Genomic DNA, 23,859 nt, shown 5'->3' with positions numbered 1-23,859 from the left:
GAGGCTAATTAGTAATTATAATGCAAATCTCAGGCACCTTTAAGGTACAAACCTTTTTAAAAAGACAGCAGTGTATCCTAAGGGGGGTACAACAGATTTTTAAATACTGAAATTGCAAAATCATTAAAATTATAAAGAAATAATTGATACACGTTTTAGAGGTGTGTTTATTTAAACTAGTGTGGGAGAGAGAGGCTTAGTCAAGTGTTTGGGTTTGTCTTTATTCAAAGACCTTAGTGGATTATTATACATGAAGTTTCATATTTTGTTCTAGTTTCCTTTTTGTTGATACCTGAATAGATGGGTTCATCTTTTATTTCCCCAAACTGAGTTTGAAGATGAGAGATTAGCCAATAGTACATTTAATTGTTGAATAAATCTTTTGGGGTTGATAACTGCCTTCAGAAACAAATTTAGAACATCCATAGGCTAGGAAAGAAGAGTTTGGTCAGAACCAAGGTTATATAATGCTCTGAATTATTTACAATAGTCTTCTCAGCCTTGTTTTATTTATAGCTTAGAAGAGAAAGAAAACTTTGTAAAAAAATGTTTTGCAAATTAAAACACTAAATTACAGGATTAATAATGCATAACTTGTAAATAGATGACATACAACTTTTTATCAAGTCATCTACGAACAACAGTGAGGTAAAACTAAATTTTAAAGTCAACTTTTCAATTGATTTATTACTCTGTCCCTCACAGAAATTGTGTTCTGGCTTTGAAAATTATGTCTGTATCATAACCAGCCTCTCAGTTTTCTGGCTTGTTCATTACATCACAGTTGTATGTAGCTTATTTTGTACTGTAAAAGCAATATCAGTAAAGTATAAGACAAAAACAAGATACACCCTTCCCTTTACCCCCATCCTTTCACTCTTATCAGGATCTCCCTCCCACACATCTTCCATCAGTGGTTCTCAACTTTGGTTGAGCATTAAAAACATCTGGGGAGCTTTATAAACTAACCAATGTATCCCCAGATTCTGATGTTGTGTTACTGGGCTGGAATGCAGTCTGGACCTTGAGAGGTTCAAGGCTTCACAGGTGATTCTGATTTCCAGGTGAGGCTCAGTGCCATTATTCCCTGCCTTGTGAGATAGTCTCACTTGCCTTACTCTGACCAGTAACCAGGACTCTTGTCCCAGGTCTTTCATCCTTTTTACAGTTAGTCCTGGTTTTGGTATCAAATTAATGTTTTTACAGTTTTGATTAATACCCTTCAATTTATTTGATTCCTTCCCAATGAAACAATACAGAAGATTCAAGGTGAAAGAACTGTTTAAAGCTAATATTTAACCAACCACTTGTTGTATTTCAAGTAAGTAGCCTAGCCAATAAGAAATCTACCTGTAGAATACAGTGACTGAAATGTACAAAAATGTATATAGCAAATATGATTTGGTCTATATCTTTGCCCAAGAAACAGCAGCAAAAAGATTTTTCATACCACCTTCTATTAAATCTACCCACTGCCTATTGCTTTTGTTAATAAGATATCTTTGGCATGTTTATACCATTTTTGGAGGCGGGAAAGGGATTTGAGTTTATCAGTCTTGAAATTTTGCCATTATTAACTAAGGTGTCCTTAGATGAGGAGAATCATTTGTACCAATGGGAAAACTTAAATTCTAAGGCAATTGCCAAAGTGGTTGTGCTACTCCCAAACATTTTACAACCACAAGTATAGTATTTATTTGCTGAATCATGAATGGGAAGTAGGAACTGATTCTTGGTAGGTAAATCAAGGAAAGAATTCAAATAGCACTGATGATATTCTGTGTAAAAAGAGGGCAGCTGCTAAAATTATAAAAATATTAGTAATACAGATAGAATCTCAGCTAACACTGCCTCTTTTAGAGTTTACAGGGCAGCTGAAACCGGTTTGGCTCAGTGGATAGAGCGTCAGCCTGCGGACTGAAGGGTCCCGGGTTCGATTCCGGTCAAGGGCATGTACCTTGGTTGCGGGCACATCCCCAGTGGGGAGTGTGCAGGAGGCAGCTGATCGATGTTTCTCTCTCATCGATGTTTCTCTCTCATCGATGTTTCTAACTCTATCCCTCTCCCTTCCTCTCCGTAAAAAATCAATAAAATATATTTTTTAAAAAAATAGAGTTTACAGGGCATATTTTTACTCTTTCTTAATAAGTTATATTTCTTTGACCATTAATAAGAGAATTAATTACATATTAGGTGGGTTATTTAATGATAAAAGCATTTTTCTGGGAATCATAATAGTTTGGTTTTCAGTCTTTATTCAGTTGAAGTAAAGAATAAACAAGAATATTTTTCTTTTTATTTTCTAACAGGCACCAGAAGTAATCAGAATGCAAGACAAAAACCCTTATAGCTTTCAGTCAGATGTATATGCATTTGGGATTGTTCTGTATGAATTGATGACTGGACAGTTACCTTATTCAAACATCAACAACAGGGACCAGGTAAATATTTATCATCTTTTATTTTGTGGTTTATTTTACTATTTATATCAAGTTCCAATTCATTGTAGAAAAGAAGTGTTAAGTCCTGGATACATATGAGGGATAGACCTCTGGGTCCTTGTCACCAGTTTAGATACCTTTTGAATACTTTTGATAGTAATAGAAGCATGTAAGGCCTTTCCTTGAAATATCCTTTTTTTTTTAAGTCAATACATTACAGAAAGAGACCTTTTTTAAAAAATACGTTTTTATTGATTTCAGAGAGAGGAAGGGAGAAGGAGAGAGAGAGAAACATTAATAATGAGAGAAAATTATCAATTGGCTGCCTCCTGCATGCCCCCTACTGGGGATTGAGCCTGCAACTGGGGCATGTGCCCTGACCGGGAATCAAACCGTGACCTCCTGGTTCATGGAGCAATGCTCAACCACTGAGCCACACCAGCTGGGCTTCATTCTTAATTAAGTGTAATGGAGTGAAATTCCTGATCTTCTGAAACTAGAGACACAACAATGACTGTACCTCATGTTTCTTGACCATGGCACGCGTTTAGGAACATGAGCTCTGCTACTACAGCATCTGGGCTGTATACCTTTATTTCACTGTATCACAGAGTGTGCTATCTGAGCAGGTACTCAGCCATGAACTTCTTTATATCAAATTCTTAAAATTATTAAGCTTTCTCCATTTTGTTTAATTTTTAAAACTAGGTAAATGGAAGAACTGTGACATCATGCTTTCAATTTTCTATAATGAGAATTCTAGTAGGAGGGAATATTTTTACTTCTCTCTTCCTAAGTACCTGTTCTCTGTCCCTTACCTTCCCAAATGTACTAATGTAGCCATATGCAATTCTTTGCCTTTTCTATCCCAGTAATATTAAACTCTTAGGCTTTTAACACTGGCCAAGAAAAGGAATTGTCTTTACTGAAATTACCTTGTATACCTCAACATTTTAAAAGTAAGTTTGTGTGTGTTTGTGTATGTGTATGTGTAGTGTGTGTGTGTGTGTGTGTGTGTGTGAGAGAGAGAGAGAGAGAGAGAGAGAGAGAGAGAGAGAGAGAGAGAGAGATTGCAGCACACTGTTAATATATTACAAAACAATAGTTGACATATAAACTGTGATTAAATAATATTCATACATGCCCTAGCCAGTTTGGCTCAATTCCAGTCAACGGTACGTAACTTGGTTGCAGGCTCCTCCCTGGCCCGTACCCTGGTCAGGGCTCATGCAGGAGGCAACCAATCAATGTGTTTCTCTCACATCAATGTTTCTCTCTGTCTTCCCCTCTCTCTTCCACTCTTCCTAAAAATCAATGGAAAAATATTCTTGGGTGGGGATTAACAACAACAAAAAAGAATAATATTTATACTTTATACTGTGGTTTGTATCAGAATCACCTGAGTAATTTGTTTTAAAAAGTGGAGATGCTGGAGCAGATTCTGATTTGTTGGGATGGGGTCCAAGCACCTGCATTTATAATAAGTTTCCCAGGGAATTCTGATACAGACCAAAGTCGAGAATCACCAATATAAAGAGTTAAAAAAATATGCAGATATTTTATGTGTTTCATCATAACCTCCCAACCTAGTGAAATGGTAGTTTTATACATAAATGTGTTACTTCATTAAATAGTGTGTGTTTTAGTCAAGAGCTCAACTACCAATCTTTTTGGTGATAGCTCTGAGTAGGTCTCTCACTAAGAACTACCACTATCAATGTGATGTCATAAAAGTAATCTAAGTTATCATGTACTTGGTATGTGCTCATGAATTACCATTTGGCCCTTACCCAATAGCGGTCTTAATTCTATATTTTGAAATTTTTTTTAATGACTATATTTCTACCCAACTCAACACAAAACTAATTTTTTAGTTGCTGTTTGGTCTTTTTAACTATTTCATATCCTTAGAATGTTGAAACTTAGCTTTGAGTATTAAAAAAAAATCTATGGCCTAGCTTTTGATGATCTGGTATTTTAAGCCTGCATGAAACTTAAATTCAGGATGGACCAAAATACTAGCTGAAGGATATAACTGAAACATATTACTTACGGTACTCGTGACAGATTCGAGATCCCTGAGATACTGATGACGGCAATCTGAGTAGCAAGATTGTTGTCTCTAATTAGCAAGCTTTATGAGCTCTGCCTTTTACTGTCTCATTTCCTCAGCCAAATAGCATAATCCCCATGCCATGTTCACTTTTCCCATGCAAAGTATTTCTCTAAAGTAACTACATGGGAATTACAGTTTAGTTTTTGTTGATTTTCCATAGATAACTACAAATAATAAATATTTGTGAACTTAGATGACATCCATTTGCCAGTGAATATACTTATTTTAATAAAACAATAAAATTATATTATGGAAACAAGTATTATTATCTCCAAAATATGGATGAAAGCACCCCAGAGTTCTTGGCATTTTAGGCATTTTGTCCTCCATGGGAGTATAATAAGTGATGTGGCAAGGGCTTCCTTTCCTGAGAGAAATAAGTGAGTGACCAATAGAAGGGTAAGGGCTTTATTAGTTAGCTCTTTCTGGTAGTACAGTTAGAGGCTTGTGGAATTTGCCAGTCTAAAACCAAGTTAAGTATTTGATCAAGAAAATGGAGGTAAAAGAACCATATACTGCCCTGGCTGCTGTGGCGCAGTTGATTGTTGCATTGTCCCATGCACCAAAGGGTTTTGGGTTCAATTCAGGGCACATATCCAGGTTGTGGTTCAATCCCTGGTTGGGGCGCATAAGGGAGGCGACTAAACAATATTTCTCTCTCCCTTTTTCCCTCTCCCTCTCTCTATAAAACCAATAAAATAAAATAAAAATGCAAAAACTGTTAAAAGAAAAAAGAGGAGTGATATATTTTTCCAATTACCATTCTTCATTATCATCTAGTCTGCTTTCTTCCAATGGCACTTTCTGTGAAACTCCCTCCTGAGTTGCTAACTCTAGTCATCCTCAATGAAGTGTAACCACAGTCATTGCTCACACCATCCCTTTGATTTGATTTTCTTTCCTTCTCTTATACTTTGATTTCCATGGCGCTCAGATTGACTTCTGCTTGAAAATCTAGGAATATTGTTCTTTTTTATGGTAGATGAGAAAGCTGCTTCTTTACTATATAACAGAAACCATTCCCCCATGCTCTCACCCCTATAGTTAGAGGTGGCAGTTTTAATGGCAGTAAATTCAAAGCAGAACTCTGGTAAAGTAGCATGATGTAATGGCAGACCCTGGATTCACAACCTGCATAACCTGGTCACATTACCTCTCTAGGTGTATGTTTTGTGTGTGGGTTTTTTTGTTTGTTTGTTTTCCAATTATAAAAATAAGAAACTTGACTAAAGATTTCCTTCCAGTTATAAAAATCAGGATCTTTCCTAAAACAGCTCTCTTAGCTCCTTAAGGGATGACCAGCCTATGTTACTTTGCAGAGTAGCATACCTTTTACTTTAGTTACCCTAGTGCTGAAATCTGAGAAATTGCTTTGTCATTTTTTTTCTTTGTATGATTTCAGTTTGTTCTCTTGTTACTGTATTCTTCCCTCTTTCAGTACAGCTTCTTACTAAGTTGAGATTTACTAGTATAATGTGCTCTTTAGCTAGGTATATTAACTGTCTACCTTCAGGGCTTTCTTTTCTTGGAGCAGAAGTGCCGTGTCATCTTAGAAGAAAATACCATTGCATTTATCTGTTATTTCAAGTGTATTCCAGTTATTATTGCTGTATAACAAACCACCCAAAACATAGTGGCTTAAGCAACTTACGTATCTGCAATTTGGGCTGCTCTCAGTGAGGAAGGTTTATCTGGGGTAGATTCAATGAGGAAGAATCTGCTTCCAGCGTGGCTCATTCACAAACCTGACAAGGGGGCACTAGCTGTCGGGTGGAAGCCCAGCCAGAGTCCTCAGTTGTTCTCCACCTGGGTCTTTATGTGAGGATTGTTTCATGGGAAACTTGGACTTTCTCATAGCCTGGTGGCTGGGTACTAAGCACAAGATCTCAAGAGACAGGAAATGATAAGTACCATTGTCTTATCGACACAAAAATTATTTCAATAAAAAAATTTTTGATACTATATGCAAAGCACTGTGTGAGAGGGATACAGAGATGAATAAAACACAGGCTGAGCTCTTAGTGGAGTTTACAGTTCTGTTGAGGCAGTGCAGGTGGGTGATACTGACAATAAACAGATCCATACAGAGGAGTGAATGAAGAGGTGGAGATGCCAGGAGTGCTGAGTGTGGATTGAGAATGAAAATAACCAGTCCCAGAATTTCAAACCAAGCCACTGATTTACTAGTATATGTGCCACTTGAATCTTCTATCCATGAATTACATCCAAGAAAGACTCTTAAGTTTAAATAATTGCGAAGAATGTAATTGCCAGTGTATTATATTAACATTTCAAAATAAAGCCATTATAGTCTTCTTTTAAAAGTGCCCAATAAAACCTAAAAGCCATGCTGATTTGATGCCTACCATCACTTGTTTAAAAAAATACAAAAACTCTTCATTAATTTTTGGAAGTTTTACATGGCTCTTTTTTTTTCTTCTTTGAATTACTTGTATTACTATTTAAATTTAGAATTTAAAAAAAATATTCCTATGATTTTTATCAGCTCTGAATGCTACTTTTAAATTGTGACTTATTCCATTATTAATAACTATTAATGTATAAGTGATGGAAATAAGTTTTTATTATTTAAGAAACATTGAAGGTAAAATTTTATTGGAAATGTGTATCTTAATGAACAACATGGGGCTTTTTAAAATTTATTTATGAATCTGTGGATAAATATGATTTTTGCTAGAATGAGCTGGACTTAGCATCAGTCCTTTTCCTTGTTTTATTTTTAAAGAAATAAGCACTGAGAAATATTGTTCAAATAAGTAAGAAGCTAAGAAAATCAGGAGTTTCATTATAATGTATGCAGAGTTCAGTGGTCCCCAAACCACCTGCAGGTTCAGTAATTCATTAAGTCTCACAGAACTCACTGAAAGTTGTTAATTGTCACAGATAGTTTGTTGCAAGAAAAGGAAACAAATTAAAATCCGTCCAGGGAAAGTGCACATAGGGCAGCATTAGGAGAATTCCACATGTGGAGGTTCCAGTTGTCCTCTCCCAATGGGATTGTGGACAACACTACTCCTGGCAGCAATGTGTGACAACACGCACAAAGTATTGCCAAACAGAGACTCTCACTCGAGCTTTGGAATTCAGAGTTGTTATTGGGGCTTAGTCACGTAGATATGCTTGACCACTGCTGTGGCCAACCATAGCTTTCAGAGGGCACGCTGATACCACATGAGTCTAAGCCCCCTCTATAAATCACATTCATAGCATAGACTATCCCAGGGCCCCAGGTAAACAAAGACACTCTTATCAGGCACAAGAGGCTAGGAATTACCTCCCAAGAGCCAAAGGCAAAGGCCAGCCCTCTACGTAGGCAAGATTATTCTTTACCATACACCATTCCACTCAGTTACTTGAATTCATTTCTTGAACATACCAAAAATTACATAATAACTTGTCATTAATAGTTATTTTAATAGCTGAAAATTCAATTAATTTTACTGAAAGCAAAGAATTGCAAACCAACTGCCTTGTAAAGGGAATGTTGCCCATTCATTGGAGCACAGTTAGACACCAGTATTTGGAAGTGTCCTTTTGGTACCCCAGCAGTTTTACACCCTGGAGCGCTGTGCACTATAGTGAAATTCCGTACTGGTAAAAGGTAACTTGTAAAGTGCGAGAAGAATAAGCTTTATACTTTCATTTTAGTGGTGCTTAGCCAAATCAGTTTATAGTTAACAAGGGTTATTACATCACCAAACAGGAAATAACATAAAGTAGGATATCAATCTTGACTTTCTTAAAATTATCAGCTCTGCCCTGTAACAAGGAGCTCTCTACCTCAGCCACTATCTGCCCCTATTGGACCAGTTCCCTCTAAGAGTAAAACCCCTCTTTCCTCCCTAAGTCACAAGACTCCTAACATCTGTCTCTGTCCACCTTCAAAAGAGCCAAAAATTAAGAAATTAGAAAAATTACAAATCTCTGCAAAGGGAAGACAAATCTTTTTACTTTTTAAACAGAACTTTAGTTCTTTCTGGAGGAGTCTCTGATTCTCAGATTTATATAACTATAAATGCCCCATTAGAGTTTCCTCACCAAAAGAATTTAAAATGCTGATGTAAAAGCTAAAAAGTTAACTTTGTTGGTTCCTACTACATATATATAAAGGGCTTAGTATGATGCCCAATAAATTATTTAAGTAGAAAAGAGGCATAATCTGGCCTGTGTTTTAGAATGATGATCCTACCAGTGGAAAATGGTTTGGATAAGGCAACTGGAGCATGGGAGCAATTAGGAGATCTTAACAGTAGTCCAGGAGTCCTGAAGATTTCAGTTTGCAGCCCATGAAGTATTGGCTCCCAGTTATATGTAGGCAACAGAGATTAGCATTATGTTATTAAATTTTTTATTGAAGTGTAATGTGCAGACATAAAAGTACACATCTTAAGTGCATAGCTTGTTGAATTTTCAATCTTTATGCCTTTTTCAACTAATCTACAAGTTTTATGATTTGCCTATTTTTTTCTTCCCAGATAATTTTTATGGTGGGACGAGGATATCTATCTCCAGATCTCAGTAAGGTACGAAGTAACTGTCCAAAAGCCATGAAGAGATTAATGGCAGAGTGCCTAAAAAAGAAAAGAGATGAGAGACCACTCTTTCCCCAAGTAAGAAAAACTTTATGTTACCTAAAAGAACAGGCTAATATTCAAATGCAGATTTTTTAATCACTTTTTAGAGCACACAGTTTATATTTCATGGGTTTGGATCCCAGGTGATTATGTGCAGGCTCCAAATAAGTAAACACAGAGATGATTTCATAAAGGTTGAACAGTGGCACACCTAAAAACTTGGGATCCCAGTTCACACTATTCAGAAAGACTTGGCTTTTGCCTAACCATTCTCAAATGTTTTGGTCTCATAACCCTTTTACACACTTTAAAATGATTAAAGACCCCCCCCCCAAAAGAGCTTTTCTATATAGTAATTACAATTTTAGAATTTAAAACTATGTTTTCAACTAAGTTTTTAAAATATTTATAAATTTATTTAAACATAATGAAACTGTTACAGGTTAAATAATATTTTTATGAAAAGTATGTTTTCCCAAACAAAAAAAAAAAAATGAGTGAGAAAAGTAACATTGTTTTACATTTTTTGCAAATCTGCAAAAAAAAACAAAAAACAGCCCTAACTGGTTTGGCTCAGTAGATAGAGCATCGGCCTGCAGACAGAAAGGTCCCAGGTTCGATTTCGGTCAAGGGCATGTACCTTGGTTGCGGGCACATCCCCAGTAGGGGGTGTGCAGGAGGCAACTGATAGATGTTTCTCTCTCATTGATGTTTCTGACTCTCCCTCTCCCTTCCTCTCTGTAAAAAATCAATAAAATATATTAAAAAAAATAATAATAAAAGACAGCTTGATTCTCTGGTTTGCATTCATTATGATGCAATATCTTATATCATGTAGCCTCTGAAAACTCCACTTAACACCTATAAAATAATGACAGTGCCTGGCTGGTTTCACTTAGGGGTTAGAGCACCGGCCCATGCACCAAAGGGTCATGGGTTCAATTCCTTTCTTGTTCTCTCTTTCGCCTTCTCTCCCCTCTCTCACCCCTTTTCCCTCCCTGCCTTCCACTCTCTCTGAAAATCAATGAGAAAAATATCCTCAGGTGAGTATTAATAAAAAAAAAAAAAAAAAAAAAAAAACAATAACAGTAACAAAGGCAAGTAATATCTTAGTTTATGATGAAAATCATTTTTCCGCAGACCACACTTTGAGAATGGCTGCCTTAATTTTTTTGATAGCAAAATAAACAGATTCCAAACTTCCCTTTAATACTAGGCCTTTTTGAGGGGCATTTCCACCTGGGGCTAAAGGAAATGGCAGCTGTCAGCACTGGCTGCCTTTCTCTGATTTTTGGAAATTTTCCATTGCTTTTTACCTGTTTATGTTGTAAGGCTAAAGCCCTTAAGTTAATGATCTTTCAATAAGCCTTGCAAACTGGAACTAATTACCTGAATAAGCTTAGAAAGTTATAGTAGATATTATAACATAGCATCCCACTGGCAGTGTTTTATGATGCTTAGGAAGTTCCTGGCAACACTGTATAAATGTGTCTCAATCAATCAATACAGTTTTCAAGTGGAAGTGCTGATTCCCACAGTTACTCAGCTCCCCTAATTACTGAGTTGGTCCTTTCTAAACCTATGCCTTTGAATACCCACCCCTAACTGAGTTTCTTAGACAAAGGCCACTGTTACAGGAATGAGTGAATCTTTTATCCTCATCTCAAGAATTAAAGATAGAATTTATAGTTTTATCAAATCTCTCAGGGGCCATCTCAGAGCGGGGAGGGGATGCTAACTGATTGGCTGGATAGATACATGTTTTACAAATTGGAATTCTAAATTACCCTTCCTTTGAGGAAGAGTTGGGTTTTGTGTGTGTGTGTGTTTTTACCCAGTAAATCACTGCTTTAAGAATATCAAAGTATAAAATGATGTATAAATGTTAAAAAAAAAAAAGAATATCAAAGTAAAGTCCATATTGTTGGCCAGTGTCAGCAGGACCCCACACCATCTTCTTTTCACATCCCAGGTGCTAGGGTTTGCTATTTAACATGGTTGATGATCATTCATAATGCAAATTATGTACTTATGCCCACTTTTTTTTTTTTTTAAATATATTTTATTGATATTTCACAGAGAGGAAGGGAGAGGGATAGAGAGTCAGAAACATCGATGAGAGAGAAACATCGATCAGCTGCCTCCTGCATACCTCCCACTGAGGATGTGCCCGCAACCAAGGTACATGCCCTTAACCGGAATCGAACCCGGGACCTTTCAGTCGCAGGCCGACGCTTTATCCACTGAGCCAAACCGGTTTCGGCAAGCCCACTTTTTTTTAAAAGTATTTGAAGTATTAAGATGTCTGTATTCCTAATATAAATAACATTTCATTCTTTTCATGGTATCATAAAATGAAATGCATATATGAATTTTCCAGACTATTGAAGCCCCTTTTAACTACTATTTTTTAATTTTCATTAGAGGATCTCTTTTCACACTATACACAAACATAAATTTCAAGTAGCTAAAGATTTACATGTTAAAAACAAAACTATAAACAAATGAAATCATTTTTATAACCTTGAGGTAGTAAGAAAGGCTTTCCTAAGTAAGAGATAACAGCCAGAAGTTATAAAGGAAAAGATTAGCAGGTATGACTCCATTAAAAGATTTTAAATTTTTATGTAGTGGAAATAATATTGAAAAATAAACACAGAGAAAAATAATTACAGCATGTATAGCAAAGATTAAATATTTATAGTATACAAACGGCTCCTTCAAATCAATAAATAAAAGATAATCAATAGAAAATAAGCAGAGGATATGAACTGACAATTCACAAAAGAAATACAAATGGTAAATGAACTTAGAACTAAATGTTAAGAGTTCAGTGATAGTCATTAAAATGCAGAGTAATACAATAGTGAAATCTGTTTTTTATTTTTGCCCCTCGATTGGCAATAGGCAGCAATGGGGCATAGTGTTGGGAAGGAGGAAGAGTCTTCCTTTTAAATTTAACAGTATTGGTGGCCTGTAAATTGATTAGGCCTTTGAATGGACTTGGTAAAATCCATAAGCTTAAATTACATATACCCTTTGCTCTGATAATTCCACTCCTAAAAACCTGTACTACAGAACCTGCTTCCACAAGTATTCAAATATGTACAAGAATGTTTATGCAGTGTAAAAGGAAAAAGTAAAGACATAAAGGCTAAGATAGGCTCTGCAGATGGCATGCATATCAATAAGGGAAGAAGCAACACAGAAAAATGTGTGAGACTACTTTAAATGCTGTTGAGTGTGAGGGTGGGCTCTGTTTTCATATGTGCATGTTTATGCATAAGAAAAGTCCTGAAGAAAGTATAGACTCTTTAACAGTGGTTACCCTGGGAGGTAAGATTTATACTCTTCCATATTATTTGAATTTTTATTTGTGTGATATGCTTGTAATTTTTTAAATATATTTTTATGGATTTCAGAGAGGAATGGAGAGGGAGAAAGAAAGAAACAAACATCAATGATGAGAGAGAATCATTGATTGGCTGCCTCCTGCACACCCTCCACAGGCCAACACTCTATCCACTGACCCAAACAAGCCAGGGCAATATGCTTGTAATTTTTAAAAAATTTATAACATTGCTTATTTCTTACCTTTATGCTAACCATTATACAGATTATAGTTTAATTTTAAAGAGTTAGGCCCAGCCTATGTGGCTCAGTGGTTGAGGATCAACCAATGAACCAGGAGGTTAAAGGTTTGATTCCCTGTCAGGGCAATGCCTGGTTTGCAGGCTCAATCCCCAGTAGGGGTTGTGGAGGAGGCAGCTGATCAATGATTCTCTCTCATCATTGATGTTTCTATCTCTCTCTTCCTCTCTGAAAACAATAAATATTTTTTAAGATTTTTGGTAGCTCAGAAAATAATAATCCTATATAATAAAAGAGTAATATGCAAATTAACCATCACTCCGCTACACCCACAAAGCCACGCCCACAAGCCACGCCCACAGGCCAATCAAGAGCGAATATGCAAATAAGCCCAACCAAGATGGCTACGGCCACAGAGAGCAGGAGGGAGGCTTGGGTTTCCCTGGCAATGGAGGAAGCCAAGCTTTCTGCCTGCCCTTGCCCGCCTAGGCCTCCACTCAAGGCTACAAAGTTTCAATGATAGAAGATACATAAACCCAAACAGAAATGGCGGCAGCCACGGAGCTGGAAAGAGCAGGAGGCTACGGTTGCCCGCGGCGATGGAGGAAGCCAAGCTTCCCGCACACCCTGGCCGGCCCAGGCCTCAGCTTAAGGCTACAAAGTTTCAATTATAGAAGATACATAAATCCCAACAGAAATGGCTGCCGCCACGGAGCAAGCAGAAGGCTTGGCTCCACTCCAGGCTACAAAGTTTCAATTATAAAGGATAAATAAATCCCAGATACCAGGGCCTCTGCTTGGGTCGCCAGGGGCCGTGGCCGGCCTGCAAACCACCACAGGCCCCTCACCCAGGCCGCCCCACGCCCCAAGGAAACCCCCACCCTGATCCGGGACACCCTTCAGGGCAAACCAGCTGGCCCCCACCCATGCACCAGGCCTCTATCCTATCTAATAAAAGAGTCATATGCAGATTGACCATCACTCCAACACACAAGATGGCTGCCCCCATGTGGTCAAAGATCCTGCCCCCATGTGGACACAAGATGGCCACCACAAGATGGCCAGCAGGGGAGGTCAGTTGGGAGGGACCAGGCCTGCAAGGGAGGTCAGTTGGGAGGGACCAGGCCTGCAAGGGAGGGCAGTTGGGGGCGATCAAGCCTGCAGGGGAGGGCAGTTAGGGGTGACCAAGCCGGCAGAGGAGGGAAGTTGGGGGTGACCAGGCCTGCAGGGAAAGGCAGTTGGGAGGGACCCAGGCCTGCAGGGGAGAGCAGTTGGGGGGGACCAGGCCTGCAGGGGAGGGCAGTTAGGGGAAAACAGGCTGGCAGGGGAGCAGTTAGGCATCAATCAGGCTGGCAGGGGAGTGGTTAGGGGGTGATCAGGCTGGCAGGCAGAAGCGGTTAGGGGCAATCAGGAAGGCAGGCAGGCAAGCAGTTGGGAGCCAGCAGTCCTGGTTTGTGAGAGGAATGTTCGACTGCCCGGGCAGTCGGACATCCCTAGAGGGGTCCCAGATTGGAGAGTGTGCAGGCTGGGCTGATGGACACCCCCCCACCCCGTGCACGAATTTCGTGCACCGGGCCTCTAGTAGTAATAATAATAGCTGCTAAAGTTCTATTTTGTACTTATTATATACCAGGCATTGTACTAAGCCCTTTATATATGTCTCATGATTATGTACATATATTACCACAGTGTATGCCTTGAAAAGTCATAACTTGTTTCTTTATAACTTAAAATATGTTGAATGTCTATGTAAGATTTTAGATGCTTTCCTGTAAAGTATGATGAGGGTCTTAAAGATTAATACCACCTAGATTTTCATTCTTCTTTCTTTTTTTTTCTTTTTTTTTTCTTTTTTTTTTTTTTAGATTCTTGCCTCTATTGAGCTGTTGGCCCGCTCATTGCCAAAAATTCACCGCAGTGCATCAGAACCCTCCTTGAATCGGGCTGGCTTCCAAACAGAGGATTTTAGTCTATATGCTTGTGCTTCTCCAAAAACACCCATCCAGGCAGGGGGATATGGTGCGTTTCCTGTCCACTGAAACAAATTAAATGTATGAGAGAGTGTAGGAGGGTAGGCACAAAGGAAAATGAACATATGTGTGCTTATATATTTGTTAAATTGAATAGAATTTTTTTAAGGTAAGCCAAAGAACACTTAACGTGTTTAAAAACATAATTTTTTCCCCATCTAAAATTCACACTTAGCTTTGGGTTTTCAGTTTCCAAGGGTTTAAAATGCAGACATTGCTAAAAATGTGCAAAGCCTTTTCCAGATGTTTTATTTCCTATTCCAAGTTTGTTTTGTTTACTTGGTTATTCTGATTATTAAACTTCAATTAAACTTTTCCCATGCACCTTTTGTCATTAGCTACTGCCCATCTGTTAGGGTTTCCCAAGAATAGCAGCACTCCTGTGCACGTGTGTGTAGGTGGGAGGTTGACAATAGGTTAGCCTGTGTCAAGTTAGGCAAACCAGACAGATCGCATTCAGGAAGTCACTAAAAATGAGTAAGTTTGTTTTATTCTTAACATTTTTCTGTAACTGTTTCTTTTTCTTACAATTTGGAAAGTGTGAATGTCCTGTCCTGTATTCCCTTAAAGCAATATACTAAACCAAATTTCTTTTTATAAATTATGGGTGCGGGTAACTATAGCTGTTGCTGAGGAGTGGCATGCTTGACATGAATAACATGGTTTAACTTTGCATCTTTAGTGAGGAAATGTTATAAGTTGGAGTTCTCTATAGATACTTCTTTATATATTAAGGATATCTTACATAGAAGCCTAATTTCCTTACAAATGCACTGCCTCCTCCTCCCCACAAAAGCTTCACAGAATCCTGTGAGAACTGTTAGGTTTGTTTTTCTTTTAGATATCTTTGTTTGCCAAACACCTGGTAATGGATTTTTTTTAAAATTGTTACTTTAAATTATCTTACCTCTTGTGGTGCCTGTTTTAGCAGTCACCGTATCCATGTGTTTCATAAACTTCTGCACTCCTTATATTCTTTGCCCAGCAATTCTACTTATTATGAAAGAATGCCATTCTTTTTGTGTGTGTTCCATGGTACAGAGTATTTGTTAACGCTTTCTCATGCTTATACTGTCTTTTGTAGACAATGACTGTAATGTGGCAATCAGTATATTCTCACTGTGAACCATAATCTTACTGAGAAGCAGCATTGCTGTCCTCCTATCAAATTGACATCTCTCCTTCAGAGTCAGCCTAAGGACCAACGCCAGCCTCTTCAGTACATCTTTGTATATTCAACTTGAATTTGTACTGATTTTTAAGTATAGCTGACAGTTCAAAGTTATTCAGGCACACAGACAACATCTGCCTAAATGCTATCCTTCTTTGAAGCCAGTAAAGAAAATTGGAAAGATTTTAATAATAACGTAGTTTTTAAGTACCACAAATTTTTCAAATACTTTTTGTATTTGCATAAGTTAGATTTCATCCAGGAAAACCACGCAGTGATAAGTATGGCATACCTTTTGCTCCTCATTTGGGTAGCTTCAGATAAGTAATGTCATTAATGTTTTTAGAAATTGATTCATGGTTTTTCGTTTAGGCAAGAGTAATGAAAAAGAAGTTTCTCATATTTTAAAGAATAAGAAAGACAAGATAATGTAGCATGTTGGAAACATCAAAGTGCATGATTTCTAAGTCCTCTAGTGACACTAAAAATACAGTTATTAGTAACTATTAAGTGGAGTTTTATTCACAAATTGAATAGCAAGTAGCTAACAAAGTTTTAACAAAGTTGACTTGCTGTATGGAATGCTCAAAGACGGGCATTTTGAGGCACAAGAGTGAAAGAGTCTTTTTATTGATCGAGCTGTTTCTGTAATTCTCCAGTATACTTGCTTCACTTTTATCTTTCTTTGTACACGCTCTTTTTTCCTCCCAACATTAACCACCTGAACAGTCCCCACCATCTGCATTCTTTCCTTTCCTTCTTTGTCAGTCTCCTTTGCCAGAGGGCATTCAAAGCTAAGCTCCTAGAACTGCTATCCCATAAACATTGAAACATGCCTTCAAAGGGTCTCATAGTAACTCTCTTCTTTCCAAATGGGGCCCACTGGGAAGGTTAGTGGAAGAACATTAAAAATAGCAGGTGAGATGTTTAAATAACATGGATCTGGAGAAATAGGAAGCATTAGAATGATATACAGTAGTTTACCTTTCTGTTGTTGTTTGTTTTATACTAAGTTTTTAGATATAGTCTCCAAATAAAGAAAAACATTATTTTCCTAACCCTTTGTAAAGGTAATCACTTTAACTGGTTAATCACAACAGAAGGACATTCATTCTCTTGTAACTGACTTCTTCCCTAAAACCCAGGACCTCAGGTATATTTTCATTAACATTGGTTTCTTTCTTCAGGAGGCAGCCTTTTCGTAAAATTTGTTTCACATTTTAGAGGTTTTACTAGTCAATAATGAGGAATGAGATTTGTCTTCTTGATTTTAAGTAGTTTAGGTATCATAGCACCTAATCAAATGTTTCAGGTTTGTTTATTTTCTGTTATTACAATATTGTACTAGCCATTTAAATACCAAGTCAGTAGTTAAAATCATCCTCTCTAGATAATAACTATTTAACACACCAGCTTACATGGCCTTTCTTTCAAGGTGGCCAATCTCAATTTAAGGAAATGATCTGCCTTTCTTTTTTAAAAAAAATACGGTATTATGAATATGGGTACTTCATGACTAAAGTATTTCGTCAATCATAGGCTTATTTAATTGAGAATTATTGAGCGTTTCTGTGGCACTTCAGTGTGTCTATGCCAGAATGTTCCTCATCCTTTTGAAACTGCCTGAAAGGTCACCACAAAGAAAGAATGGGGATTTATTCTGGTGATAATGACTACCCCCTTCTATCTGAAGCAGTGATTGATTTGTGTACAAAATAACATAATTAGGTTTTTCATAGCATATTTTCTCTTTAAGGGGAATTTTTTTTATTAAGGTATTATATGTGTACATATCTTACCATTGCCCCCCCACCCCATCTTTAAGGGGAATTTTTATAAAATTATATGTAGAACAGCCACTGAAATATGCATTCAATTCTGGAATAAAATGTAGTGATTTAATAATATCTTAAAACTAGTTAATAAAAGTCTTAGTTTTCAAATCATGATATTTGAGGTATCTAAAATCACAGGGTCTTCCCAAGTGTTCTCTGCCCTATCCCTAATAAAGTCAAATGGAAAATAGAGGTTAGCTGCTTCTCATCCAGAAAGGAGGTATTTGTTTTAAGCTTTATTTTGGCCTCTGATTGATTTTTCAGTTAATAATATATCGAGATTTTTTTTTTTATCAGAGTATCTGGGTATTTCACTTCAAATAACTTCATACAAGCAGAATTGGTTCTTATTTCAAATAAAATAAGTGAGGAGGTAGGATAATAGAGATTGCCAGATAATGCAGGAAAGACTAAGCAAGAAATGATTTTTTTCCCCCAAAACAGATCCATCACCTGTTACCCTCATCTTTTTCTTAAATTTCTCCGTGATTTCAAGGACATATATAGAAAGAGTTTATTGATCCCTAAACTCAAAGTTCTTCTTGTGCTTGACTTTTTCTCAAGCTGAAGTCTGAGCTTGAAAAGAATTGCATTCCATTAAAAGCAGTGACTTGGGTGGGATGGTCAGTAGTGGTCGCCTTACTGCTATTCTGTTTGCACTGTGTTGGTTGGTAAGAGTTTGTGTTTTTGGGGTGTTTTGGATGTGTTGTGTGTGTGTGTGTGTTTTTTTTTGGGGGGGGACATTGCTCTCTGCCTTTCCTTTTATTTTTCAAAATTTTTAACAATTTGAAATTTAAAATATTTAAACATTTGAAATTTAAGCTTTACAAAAATTTTACAAGATTATTCGTATATCCTGTATTAAGATTCCTCAATTGTTAGTACTAGAGGCCCAGTGCACTACGCCCTCTCACTCTCTGGGAGCCCTCGGGGGATGTCCTACTGATGGCTTAGGCCCGCTCCCTGCAGGAACCGGCCTAAGCTGTTAGTCGGACATTCTTAGCACTGCTGCAGAAGTGGGAGAGGCTCCCACCACCGCTGCTGTGCTCACCAGCTATGAGCCCGGCTTCTGGCTGAGTGGCGCTCCCACTATGGGAGCACATTGACCACCAGGGGGCAGCTCCTGCATTGAGCATCTGCCCCCTGGTGGTCAGTGTGCGTCATAGTGACTGGTTGTTCCACCGTTCGGTTGATTTGCATATTACCCTTTTATTATTATTGTTAATATATTTTCTTAATCCTCAGCTGTTTTTTAATTTATTTTTTTTATTGATTAAGGTATTACATATGTGTTCTTATCTCCCCATTGCCCCTCAAAACCCCCTACTTGTTTTTATTTTTAAAGCTAATATTCAGGTTTATGGAATAGAACACTCTTCAACAAAATGGAGTGTCTGATTGTAAAACTGAATAAGAAATATTGAAGATTTTTCCAGGTTATATTTTAATGTAATATCTAAGATTTGGCATAAAGTTGTCATTTTCTGATATTCTCATTTAATAGATGAATTCTAGCATTTTTATGAAGATTTTCTGTTAAGTAAATCTTGTTTTTATATTGGCTTCCTACAGTGACTACTCATAGGAATGGTGAAAATTGCTTTTAAGAAATGTGTTAAAATACTGAAAAAATAGCAATCTTAAAACCATAAGGTACTCAAACCATAATGAGAATGTTTCTTGAGTCTCTGATAACATAATATTCTCCTATGGTTATGCTCTAAATGTTTTACTCTCCAAGGTCTTAATACTTTGGCTATTTTTTAAATCAGTGCCTAACTTCCTAGTCCTTTTAAATTTAAGTATGAAGTAATAATTCTTTTACCCTTTCTTGATCTTTTGCCTCACAATCCTTTAATGATTGTTAAAAGGAATCTTTAGATGGAAAGAGATAGTATCACCATCTGCAGCCCAGTTAGTAGCTGTGTTCAGAATGGGAAAACAAATTATTAGTTATTGAAAATTGTTTAGGGGCTTGTTAATTGTTAAGACCCTGGACTTTGGAGTCAGCACCTGGCTTTGCATTCCAACTCTGCCATTTTCTAGCTGTGAGATCTTGGGCAAGTTACTTAATCACTGTAAACCCCAGCTTGTTCCTTTGTAAAATAAGGAGAAGTAATAGCACCTGCCTCGTAGAGTTATTAGGAGGATCAGATGCAAATATATATGAGGTATTCATTGACCTCACTGATATATAATAGGCACTCAACAAGTTGCTAATATTAACAACACTAGAGGCCAGTGCATGAAATTCGTGCACAGAGGGGGGGTTCCCTCAGCCCAGCTTGCACTCCAATCAGGACCACATGGGGGATGTCTGACTGCCGGTTTAGACACCCCTCTCACAATCTGGGACCGCTGGCTCCTAATGACTCACCTGCCTGCCTGCCTGACTGCCCCTAACCCCTCTACCTGCCTACCTGATGGCCCCTAACTGCCTCTGCCTGATCACCCTCCCTTGCTGGCCTGATCTCGCCCCCACTGCCCTCCCTTGCCATCCTGATCTCGCCCCCAACTGCCCTCCCCTGCCGGCCTGATCTCGCCCCTAACTGCTCTCCCCTGCAGGCCTGATCGCCCCTAACTGCCTCTGCCTGCCTGATCATCCCTAACTGCCCTCCCCTGCCAGCCTAATCTCGCCTCCAACTGCCCTCCTCTGCCAGCCAATTTGGGTCTGATTGGTCAGTTTCTATGACAGTCAGTGTCTCTGGACCTATCAAATGGGCCTGATCAGAAAGGCAGGGCTGATCATCAGCCCGGGTGGAGGCCTGGACAGAAATGGAGGCGCAGCTGTTGGCCAGGCCGGGAGAGAAAGAGAGGCAAGTTCTGATCAATGGCTACCACAGAGGCTACGGATCAGACCCTGCCTCTCTCTCTGCAGGCCTCTCTCCGGGCCTGATCTGCCGTCCCCTAGTCAGTCAGTGCTGGGTCGGAGAATCTAATAGCAATCAGAAAAGAGTAGGTTACTTTTGGATTAAACAGTGTATTCATATAAGTGAATACACTATTTACTTATAGTGTATTAATGAATCCTCCTCAGAAGCTGCTATTACTGAAAAATGATGTTAAGGCTGACTAAATTCTGATAGTTCTCAGTTATTAACCAACCCCCAGAAATTAACTATGGTGTAGATAATAAGAGGAACCAACCCCTACTTATAAGTAGAAGCTGTGGACAAAATGGTAGGTTAATAATGGCTCTTCTGTGAAGCCCCCAAATTCAGTAAGCTAAAGGAGTGTCGTCATACCTCAGACGGACATCGTGGTTTTAAGAATTCTTATGCTGAGAATGATGTCCAGTGACATGTGCCTTTATGTAATTTGTTGGTAGTTTAAAAGGTGAAATGAACTAGAAGATGGAGGGTCGGGTTTTCTTTCCTGCTTTCAAATGTGTAATGTGGACAAATCATTTGACCTCTTAATTTTATCTTTTGCAAATGAGGATAATTTTTGCTTCTTCCTTTCTAATAGTGGCATTATAATAGAAATGAGTTGATAATGGCATTATAATGGAAATGAGATGATAATTCAGGGACAAGCCAACCCTACTCTTTTACAATTCATTTCTGAGATATTTTGTTTATTAGAATGGTTTTCAGCTTGATTAGAACCATAGCATGTAAAATCCAACTAGGAAATTATCTGCAGACATGATATTTAACCCATTGTATGCCTAAGCATCGGGAGACGCAAGCAACGGACCTTCCCCACAGGCCACGTGCGTCTATAAAAAAAAAAAAAAAAAAAAAAATGTTTTCCCTAAGGGCAGCCCCAACCAACTTTAAAAATATTTTTTGTGAGAATTTTCAGCTGAAAATATTTAAGAACACCCAAATTGTGAGTAATATATTTATTTTTATAATATTCATTACAAATTGATTTTTTAAATTAAATTCAAAATATCATGGCGTGTGGGATGGTTTCCGTTTTGGACACATAGCAGTAAACTGCTTAATTGATGTAATTGAACCATAGTCTATGTACTATGCAAGTTGTCTTCTTTCATAGGTTTCAACCATTTTTGCGTTTTAAATTGATGATGTTGCTAGATTTGTAATAGACAGCTAGTCACCTTTCAGTGAGGTTTCAATGAGGCTTTTCTCTGTGTCTAGGTTAACTGAAAAACCTAGGTTAATTAAGATAACTTTTTTAAAATTAGCTCTTGTCCTCCCTCTACAGGAGAATTTGCAGCCTTCAAGTAGCCACACCATCATGGCAGCATCTACTCTTATTTCTTAAGTCTTGTGTTCGTACAATTTGTTAACATCAAACACAGTTCTGTTCCTCAGATCCTTTTTTAAAGAAATGAAATTTTCAATTCATAAGCTGATGTGGAACAGAATGGAAATTCCCATCCAAGAAAAGAGGGAAGAATGTTTTAGGAACCAGAATTCTCTGCTGCCAGTGTTTCTTCTTCAACACAAACACCACGTGCATACAAGTCTGCCCAGTCCCAGGAAGAGGAGAGACCCTGAGTTCTGGCCTTTTGATGGTCAGGCATGATGGAAAGACACTGCTGCTACAGCTTGGGAGATTGGCTCTGGAGTCTGCCGGTCGACTGCGCCCTTCTAACCACCAGATCAATGTGTGGCTGATCATCTGATGGGGCAGTGCAATCACCAAGCATCGTTCTCTTTCCTGTTCTGGGATTCTGTTGTGGAGCTCTTTCCCCTAGCCACCACTGGTTAATTTCTGAGGGACGGAACAAAAATGCAGCATGCCCTACCTGTGTAGTGCACGTTCAGTCCTTGACTCATTTTTATCAAAATGAAGCTATTTTATTTAAGTGGAGGATGAGAGGGAGACAGAGCTACGTTTTGGTGCAGAGGAAAAGGGAATGCTGCATCTTTTTCCTGACCTCCTGGGTTTCTGGCTTCTGTTTCCTTGCTCACTGAGGGTGTCTGCCTACCCACGCAGGCTGGAAAGTGCTGGCACACATTGCCTTCTTTGCTCATTGGGTCCAGCAATGAAGAGAAGTGTCTGGGGGGGGGGGGGGGGGTTCCCCTCCACAATATAGCAAGTTCTCAGGAAAATCTTCCTCCCAAGCTCTTCCAGTCACCAAGTACTTATGTGGCTACTTTGCCCAAGGCACAAAAATGCCATGGTGGTATTTAGTTAAAAGCCTACAGAACTGCTTGATAACAGTTTTGAATGTGAGACATTTATGTAATTTAAATGTAAGGTACAAGTTTTAATTTCTGAGTTTCTTCTATTATATTTTTATTAAAAATAATTTTCAGATTTAATTGAATTGGAATAAAACAATACTTCCCATTAGAATTATATATCCTGAAAAATTGTATTTTTGTTATATAAACAACTTTTAAAGAAAAATCATTTTCCTTCCTCTACCTAAACATGGGGAGTCTTAACATATGACAAATATTTATAATTTTTAAATTAATGGTACTTGCTGGATCCACACTAACATCTTTGCTAATATCTCATTGTTTCTTCCAGTTTACTCTTACACTACATCCTCATTTTCTTTCTAGTCTTTTACCTAGAATATGCAACCTAAAATAAAAATGGTGGTGTCTCCATTCATTCTTCTTTTTCCTTTTTTCCCAAGCCTGGTCTTCAAAAGGTTGGGTAATTTGGCAGCTGAGTTCCCCAGGCAGATAATAGAGCAATTTTGGGTGTATTGGGACTGAGAGAGTATGTGTGAAGCCTAATATCAATTGTTTTTACAGAAAGAGCTGCTGCGATATTAAGAACCTCATTCTTTATATAAATGGAAAATATAATCTAGCCATAGCTTCCTTTGGCATTTACTAAAGAGTGGTGTAAGTCACGATAGTAGCAAAAAAAGTGACTCTGGACATATTAATGGGAAATACCTCCCTTTTATGGATCTAGAATCTCTTATCAGGATTTGGGAATGTAAATCAAATCAACTGTACTTAGCCCAACCAAACTAGGTAGCCAAGGATCTGAGAGAAATTGGATAGAACTATAAAACAGGGAATTAGAAATAGTTATTTTAAAATTTCAAATTGTAACTCACCCTGCTATCTTTCAGCCTACTAACACTCACTGCCATTAGATTTTTGCTAAAATACCTGTATCACAGGAAGGCCTAC

The 23,859-nt window shown here is 37.9% G+C and overlaps 1 protein-coding gene across 5 annotated transcripts in view; it reads left to right on the top strand.

The window, feature by feature from the left end:
• The window catches only part of BRAF (B-Raf proto-oncogene, serine/threonine kinase), a 150,391-nt gene extending 127,072 nt beyond the window's left edge, over positions 1 to 23,319 (top strand). For 4 of the 5 annotated variants that reach the window (XM_080665983.1, XM_080665981.1, XM_080665982.1 and 1 more), the window contains 4 exons: positions 2,310 to 2,441; positions 9,054 to 9,188; positions 14,609 to 14,762; positions 21,956 to 23,319. In XM_080665983.1, coding sequence (XP_080522109.1) covers positions 2,310 to 2,441; positions 9,054 to 9,188; positions 14,609 to 14,762; positions 21,956 to 21,978 — 444 coding nt within the window. In that variant the 3' untranslated portion in view covers positions 21,979 to 23,319. Of the gene's footprint in view, positions 1 to 2,309; positions 2,442 to 9,053; positions 9,189 to 14,608; positions 14,774 to 21,935 lie in introns of all 5 variants that reach the window. The other variant, XM_080665984.1, reaches the window with a different exon arrangement.
• Positions 23,320 to 23,859: the final 540 nt, after the last annotated feature.

This window comes from Plecotus auritus (assembly GCF_963455305.1).
Source record: "Plecotus auritus genome assembly, chromosome: 4".
NCBI lineage: Eukaryota > Metazoa > Chordata > Mammalia > Chiroptera > Vespertilionidae > Plecotus > Plecotus auritus.
This window is presented reverse-complemented; position numbering and strand designations above follow the sequence as displayed.